This window comes from Cebus imitator, unplaced genomic scaffold (genome assembly GCF_001604975.1).
Source record: "Cebus imitator isolate Cc_AM_T3 unplaced genomic scaffold, Cebus_imitator-1.0 Scaffold134, whole genome shotgun sequence".
Lineage (NCBI taxonomy): Eukaryota > Metazoa > Chordata > Mammalia > Primates > Cebidae > Cebus > Cebus imitator.
Window position 1 is genome coordinate 93,813 of NW_016107449.1, and position 8,452 is coordinate 102,264.

General features: G+C 48.3%; 1 protein-coding gene across 4 annotated transcripts in view; it reads left to right on the plus strand.

Annotated features, from left to right (window-relative positions):
* The window catches only part of NINL (ninein like), an 85,721-nt gene that overhangs the window by 61,427 nt on the left and 15,842 nt on the right, over positions 1 to 8,452 (plus strand). For all 4 annotated transcript variants that reach the window (XM_037743066.1, XM_017541424.1, XM_037743067.1 and 1 more), the window contains 2 exons: positions 6,272 to 6,376; positions 7,856 to 7,925. In XM_037743066.1, the coding sequence (XP_037598994.1) occupies positions 6,272 to 6,376; positions 7,856 to 7,925 (175 nt within the window). The remainder of the gene's footprint in view (positions 1 to 6,271; positions 6,377 to 7,855; positions 7,926 to 8,452) is intronic.

The following is an 8,452-nucleotide window of genomic DNA, read 5'->3' on the forward strand; positions in this document are numbered from 1 at the left end:
GAGTCTTGCTTTTGGCCCAGGCTGGAGTGCAGTGGTACTATCTCAGCTCACTGCAACCTCTGCCTCCAAGTTTCAAGCAATTCTCCTGCCTCAGCCTTCCAGGTAGCTGGATTATAGGCATGCACCACCACACCTGGCTAATTTTTGTATTTTTTGTAGAGACGGAGTTTTGCCATGTCGGCCAGGCTGGTCTCGAACTCCTGACATCAGTTGATTTGCCTGCCTCTGCCTCCCAAAGTGCTGGGATTATAGGAGTGAACCACCATGCTTGGCTGTTCTGAGGTTTTTAAATTCCTGATTCAATCTCCTGAGACAGGTCTGTTTAGATCTTCTGATTCTCCTGAGTCAGTTTTGGAAGATTGTGTTTAGGAATGTGGACACTGACATTTTTGAAGAATCAAGACCATCTTGGAGACTGTCCACAGTCTCTGTTCCTGCCTTTCCCCTTGATGAGGTCCAGGTGACGCTTCTCAGGTGGGCCACTGTGGTGCTGCCCCCTCTCAGCCGGGCCACTGTGGTGCTGCCCCCTCTCAGCCGGGCCACTGTGGTGCTGCCCCCTCTCAGCCCACTCCCTTTGGAGTCTCAGTGTTTCCTATTGGATCTCTTGCCTTCCCTAGGGGATTTTTTTCTAAACTTTAGTGACCTTTAGAAGTTCCTTCATGGCCGGGTATGGTGGCTCACACCTGCAATCCCAGCACTTCGGGAGGCTGAGGCAGGTGGATCACCTGAGTTCCGGAGCTGGAGACCAGCCTGGCCAACATGGTGAAATCCCATCTCTATTTTAAAAAATACAAAAATTAGGCAGGCGTGGTGGCACATGCCTGTAGTCCAAGTTACTTGGGAGGCTGAGGCAGGAGAATTGCTTGAACCCAGGAGACGGAGGTTGCAGTGAGCCCAGATAGTGCCACTGCACTCCAGTCTCAAAAAAAAAGAAAATCCATTAGTAAAACTGTATTTAGAGTAAATTTCCTGTTTTTGCTTATCTGAAAGATGTCTTAAATGTTCCTTCATTTTTGTAAGGCAGTATTCCTAGGAACACAAATCTAGAGGGCTGCCTATCGGCCCTTGAAATGTCTTCTTTCTGTGTCTGGGACTCAGTTGCTGACGCTGCATGGTCAGCCTTCAATCTGACTGCCCTTCCTTTGTGTGCGTTTCCATGGACTCAGTGGCTTAACACGGCACAAATGTGCACTCTTATGGTTTTGGAGGTTGGAAGAGTGAAGGGTCTCCTTGGGCCAGAAGTGAGGTGCTGGCAGGGCTGCGGGGCCATCAGGAGGCCCCAAGGGGTGCTCCCTGCCTTGCCCTCTCCAGTGGCCTTGACTGGAGGCGTCCTTCCATCCCGGAAGCCAGCCCTGGGTGGCCGAGTCCTCCTCACATCACCTCACTGCAACACTGACTCTTCTGCCTCTGCTTTCCACTTCTAAGGACCCTTGTGATTACGCTGGTTTCCTCCGGAGAATCCAGAATCATCTGCGGTCAGAGAACGAGCAGCCTTCATCCCCCTGCTGTGTAATGTCACATAGTCTCTGTTAGGGGCCAGTATTGTGCCATCCACAGTAGGTGTCTGACTTTTGTGCTCTGGCTACTTCTGAGACCTCTACCTTTGGTGGTTTTTCTTTGGTGTGCATTTCTTTCTTTTTAACTTTTTATTTTTATGTATTTTATTTATTTATTTATTTATTTTGAGACAGAGTCTTGCTCTGTTTTCCAGGCTGGAGTGCAGTGGCTCGATCTCAGCTAACTGCAACTTCCGCCTCCTGAGTTCAAGCAATTCTTCTCCCTCAGCCTCCCAAGGAGCTATGATTACAGGTGTCTGCCACCATGCCCAGCTGGTGTGTGTGTGTGTGTGTGTGTGTGTGTGTGTGTGTTTAATAGAGATGGGATTTCCCCATGTTGGCCAGGCTGGTCTTGAACTCCCGGCCTTAAGTGATCCACCTGTTTCGGCCTCCCAAAGTGCTGAGATTACAGGCCTGAGCCACCTTGCCTGGCCGCTTTTTTTTTTTTTTTTTTTTTTTTTTTTTTTTTTTTTTTTTGAGACGGAGTTTCGCTCCCTCTTACCCAGGCTGGAGTGCAATGGCGCGATCTCGGCTCATCGCAACCTCCGCCTCCTGGGTTCAGGCAATTCTCCTGCCTCAGCCTCCCGAGTAGCTGGGATTACAGGCACGCCCCACCATGCCCAGCTAATTTTTTGTAGCTTTAGTAGAGACGGGGGTTTCACCATGTTGACCAGGATGGTCTCAATCTCTTGACCTGGTGATCCACCCGCCTCGGCCTCCCAAAGTGCTGGGATTACAGGCGTGAGCCAACGCGCCCGGCCGCCTGGCCACTTTTTATTTATTTTATTTTATTTTATTTTTTTATTTATTTTATTTTTTTTTTTGGAGACGGAGTTTCACTCTTGTTACCCAGGCTGGAGTGCAATGGCGCGATCTCGGCTCACCGCAACCTCCGCCTCCCGGGTTCAGGCAATTCTCCTGCCTCAGCCTCCTGAGTAGCTGGGATTACAGGCACGCACCACCATGCCCAGCTAATTTTTTGTAGCTTTAGTAGAGACGGGGTTTCACCATGTTGACCAGGATGGTCTCGATCTCTTGACCTTGTGATCCACCCGCCTCGGCCTCCCAAAGTGCTGGGATTACAGGCTTGAGCCACCGCGCCCGGCCTATTTATTTTATTTTATTTATTTTTTTGTAGAGATGGAGTCTCACTATTTTGCCCAGGCTGGTCTCAAGTGATCCTTCTGCCGCAGCCTCCCAAAGTGGAGCCTCTTTGAGATTACAGGTGTGAGTCACCATGCCTGGCCTCTTTTTAACTTTTTATTAAAGTGTGATATACATAAGAAAATGCATTTATATGTGCAATTAGGAGAATTGTCAACAAATTGAACACATCTTTGTTACCACCACCCAGAACAAGAGATAGAAGTGACTAAAGTCCCCAGGAGTAACCACTTGTCACAGCGTAGATCCATTTTGCTTTTCCTTGTGCTTTAGGGAGAGAAATCATGCAATGTGTGCCCTTTTTGTCTGATTTTCTTGGCTCAGCCTGTTTGTGCAGTTCACCCATGTTGCTGCTGTAGATCATGCATTTGCATTGCTGTGTGGTATTCTGTTGTATGAACATATCACAGTTTATTCTTGTTCCTGTTGATGGGTATTTGGGTAGTTCCTAGGTTTGGCTCTCACAAAAGGAGCTGCACTGAACATTGTTGCATGTGTCTTTTGGAACATTTGTTGGGCTGTCCCTAGAAATGGGATTGTTGTGTTGTGGGCATAGGTGTAGTTTTCTTTTTGTTTATCCTACTTAGAAAACATTGTCCCAGCCAGGCACGGTGGCTCACACCTATAATCCCAGCACTTTGGGAGCCCAGGAGTTCAAGATTAGTCTACACAGCATAAGGAGACTGTTTTTACAAAACTTAGGAAAAATTAGTCATCGTGCATGCACCTGTGGTTCCAGCTATTTGGGAGGCTGAGATGGAAGGATCACCTGAGCCTGGGAGGTTGAGGCTGCAGTGAGCTGAGATCATACCACTGCGCTCCATCCTGGGTGGCAGAACAAAAAGAAAAAGAAAATAAGAACGATTTTCCCTGTTGTATGTATGGATTGCATTAGTGTCTTATGAAAACCTCTCAGCCATTACTATTAAAATATTGCCTCTCCTCCCACTGTTTTCTTCAATTAGATGCATGATATTAGATCTTTTTGCTTTCTCAACCTCTCTTTTATATTTTCCATCTTCTCTCTGTATCACATTTGGGGTATTTTTTTCCATACCTCTGTGTTCCAGGTCAGTATCTCTTTCATTCAGCTCTGTGTAATCTGCTATTTAACCCGTTCTATGAGTTTTTATTTTGACATTGACTTTTTGTTTATTTCTAAAAATTCTGTTTGGTCCTGTCTGATCATTGTCGATAGTTTCTTGTTTGTTCATTGTTTCTTTCTGTCTTGTATTTATGCAAACATTTCATAACACTTAGTTTGTATCTAACAGTTTCAATACTTGCAGTTTCTAGGGGATTGAATTCTGGCTTCTGGCTTCCACTGTCCTTTATAGGTGGCTTTTCTCCATGTATGTTCTGGTGATCTTTGATTGTGAGCTCATATTTGCTTGATGTTAACCTCTGAGAACGTACAGAACCTTATGTAGGATGCTATTGCTTTTGCAGAGAAGTGGGAGGCTACTAAGCTGGGACCATCTGAACCTCCTTCTAGGGCCCTGGCTGGTGCAGGTGTCCACAGTGCAGCTTCTCCATTCTGTTGATAGCAGTGCTGACATAGGCACTGGTTGCAGGGTCCCCCCAGCTTTGTATTGCATAATGCTCACAACTTTGGTTTCAGCTTCCAGGATTTTGTTTTGTTTGGTGACTCTTGGAGGTTTCCTTTTCTTCCCATGAGGGCAGTCACGGAGCTTAAAATCAGCTTTGTGCAGGATCTAGTTGTTGGGCAGTTGTGGGGTGGATCGGGGGAGCAACCCTCAGCTTATCAGCCTTGCATCAACTTGTTCCCATTCTGGAGTCAGAGCGATAGTTTCAAAACACAGAACTCTCCTGTTTTCACTCTCCTGCTTGAAACCCTTTGCTGCTCTTAATTCCGATGGCTTCTATTTTTCTCTTTAGTTCCTCATGAGATAAAATGAAGGCATATGAAGATGTTTATGTTTACTATTATAAGCGTAATACATAAAGTAGCCTCACGGTGGCTCACATCTGTGATCCTAGCACTTTGAGAGGTCTTGGTGAGAGGATCACCAGGAGTTTGAGACCAGCCTGGGCAACATATCGACACCCCATCTCAACCACAACAAAAATTAGCCTGGCATGGTGGCGCATAACTATTTTGGTCCCAGTTTTTGGGCCCAGGAGTTCAAGGCTGTAGCGAGCCTTGATTGTGCCACTGCACTCCAGCCTGGGTTATAGAACGAGACTCCATCTCAAAGAAAAAATAGTAATACATAAAGTGAATATGGTGAGATCATGTGGCTTTCAGTATTTTCAGGAAATACTGAAGCTAGTGCCATATAGAGGCATATTGGGGAAGTACACATTAGTCTTACCCGTCAGTATTAAGAATCCATCCTCTGGGTAGCAAGTATGGGTTTTAAACAACTTCACTAGTGATTTTTTTTTTTTTTTTTTTTTTTTTTGAGACAGAGTCTCACTCTGTCGCCAGGCTGGAGTGCAGTGGCGCGATCTCAGCGCACTGCAACGTCCAACTCCCGATTCAACCGATTCTCCTGCCTCAGCTTCCCAAGTAGCTGAGATTACAGGCACGCGCCACCACGCCCAGCTAATTTTTGTATTTTTAGTAGAGACAGGGTTTCATCATGTTAGCCAGAATGGTCTCATTCTCCTGAGCTCGTGGTTTGACCGCCTCAACCTTACAAAGTGCTGGGATTACAGGCGTATGCCACTGCATCCGGCCAGTGACCTTTTTTTTTAAAGACAAGGTCTCAATGTGTTGCTCAGGAGGGTCTCGAACTCCTAGGCTCAAGCAGTCATCCTGCCTCAGCCTCTCCAGTAGCTGGGATTACAGATGGATGCCGCCACACCTGGCTCCCATTAGTGATCTTCATTGATAAACTGCTCATCTGGCAAATCAGTGGCATTACCCAAGCAGAGACTCTTTGAGTTGTAAGAGAACAAAGATGGCCCCAGGCAGACTTAGTTCACATAGTGGCTGTTTATCCCTGCCTTTTCCCACTTTGGGATTCACCTAGCAAAGGTTTCTCTCCATGCATTGATGTGGGCATCTTCCTAAGTTTCTCCTAGGGCTGGTCTCACAGTGGAGAATAATGGGTGGGACTCTTGTCTAAGAAGGAAATCTGTCCCATGTATCTTGGCCTTCTGATTCCTGTGTTTCTTAGCTCCACGCTGGGTTCACTGCCAGGGGATGAGTACCCTGCAGTATGGAGGACTCACACCCAGCACTGGCACCCAGGACACACATGTGTTTGGCGAGAGGCCACAGATGCAGGAGCAGGTCAGCTGTAAACTCAGCATAAGCAAAACCCAAGGTGCCGAGTGCATTTGTGACTTGATGGTGTGGCAGTTTAGAAGCTAAGAAAGCTTCGTTTTCTGTGGCTTGGCTCTTGGAGATGCAAGATGTTAACACCTGGTGCAGGAGGAGGGAAAGAAGGGGCTGCAGCGCCACCTCCAGGTAGGGGCAGATGGCGATGCACAGTTCTCGGGACTTCCAGCTGCAGAGCCAGGCTCCGTGACCGCATGTGGCTCCCCAAATGCTCACCAGTCTTTTCTAAATTTTTATGCAGACTCGAGTTTCAGAGACTTACCGAAGAAAACACTTTGTTGAAAAACAACCTGGGAAGGGTTCGGCAAGAGCTTGAAGCTGCAGAAAGCACTCACGATGCACAGAGGTAAGGGCCACGCCCCACCCAGACCCTCGGGTGGTGTGTGTTGCACTCTGCAGAGTGACCTTAGGCAGTCTCCATAAAGACAGTGGAAAGTGTTCTCAGATTAGCCCCGCACTCCAGAAAACCCTAAGCATGAGCCTTGTTAACTTCTGAAAGATCAGTAGGTATGGGAGGCTCTGGGATCCTTCCTCACATGGACGGCGCCTGAATGCCTTAGTGTGGGAAGTGGGACAAAGCACCCTCTGCATGGTCAGGACTGAGAGCGGAGCCCCAGCACAGGTGCTGTTCACCCCACAGAGATGCTCCATGTTGCACTTACGGGAGGCCACAACAGTGTCCGTAGGGGTCAGAGGTGCTCCTAGGGTCGTCTCCTGATAAGAGTTTCAGCTCTGTCTTCCTCAGAGGGTTATTGCTGCTTTATCAGTTTCAGTGAACGAGAGCTGAGGGAGGGGATGGGCGTGAAGAGGGCCAGGAACCTGAGCATTGAGGCAAGAGAGGTCTTCAGGGGGAGCACCAATGAGAGTCATGTGGGACAAGACAGGGGTGTGCCCACCAGTGAGACTTACAGGACAGGGCAGGTGGGCGCCCACCAGTGAGGGTCAGGGGACAGGGCAGGGGGGCGTCTATCAGTGAGAGTCAGGGGACAGGGCAGGGGGGCGTCTATCAGTGAGAGTCAGGGGACTGAGCAGGGTGTACCCATCAGTGAGAGTCTAGGGGATTGAGCAGTGAGGGGACCCATCAGTGAGAGTTGGGGGACGGGGCAAGAGTGTCCCCTCAGTGCAAGCCAGGGTAGGGCTGGGACTAAGGAGGGGAGAGTTTGCGTTGTGGGGAGGGTGGCTTTCCGCTGTCACTACTGTAGCCATATCCAAGGACAATTGTTTGGCCTTTTTTTCCCAAGTGTGCATCTCAAGGTGAGCTTAGCTCTCACAGACGGTGGTTCTGAAATGATGGAACTGCTGTGATGATTACAGTAGGGAGTCCCAAGCAGGTCCCCAGGGATTGCCCTTTCATGACAGCAATTTTGAAATCTTTGAGAGTTCCTTCAGAAACCACTTTTTTCTCTGGATTTCCTGTGTCTGTCAGGACCCCGCTGATAGCAGGCCTCTGGAGATGCCGGGCTGTTTCTATTCACTCTACTGAGTGAAGTGTTACATGTTTTACAAAAGAAATACTCATGTATTTGATTGAGGAATGTCATGCAGGGCATGCGTTCTTACAATGCTGGCTGTGTGTCAGCTCTCTAGTAATCTGACAGTTTCACGTTCCTAAAGTCTTCGTGGTTTGGGATTAGGACGGGATTGTCATCATCATTAGCGGCAGCAGCAGCAGGGACCAAGAGGGGCTGGAGGATGCCAGGGGCAGGTGTGAGCGTCTGTGCTGTGGCTGCAAACCCGCATGCTGCTCTTACCCTGGGTGCTGACCAGTAAAGAAGGCACTGGTTGGTCACAAGTGGTATCACTGTTAATTTTGCTTCTTCGACAGGAAAGAAATTGAGGTTTTAAAGAAAGACAGTGAAAAGGTCTGCTCTGAGATGGAGGCACTCAACAGACAGGTGACGTATCAATGCCTGGCACAGAGATCATGCCACCCTTCCTTTTTTTATATTATTTTGAAATCATTTTAAACTTACAAAAGGAAGTAGAGAATGTTCTTCTAAAAGAGTTGAGAGTGAGTTGCTGACGAACTCCCAGGCCCCATTAGTCAGGAAATGAATGTGGCTGTGACCGCAGTCAGGTCTGCTGGTGGTCCCAAGGATGTTCAGAATTGTGTGACACATAGTAATTGGAACCACAGGCATCCCCTGCAGGGTCCCTTTGGTGTTTTGGTCTGGAAGCTGCTCACAGCTTCTCACAAATGCTGGCAGGCGGGCGGTGCCTTGGCTCCCACACTGGGAGTTCCTCTGTGTGGTGAGTGCCTGAGAGTCTGCATTGTCCTGGGGCCCAGCTGCTTGTGGAGATCACCCGTCTGGAGCTTTCCTGGGCCCAGAGTAGCTGCCCACCCATCACTTCCCAGCCTCTCTGTGACACCTCTGTAAATAAACTGTAGGTATTCATTTGTTCTCTTTCTCCCCTTTTTTTT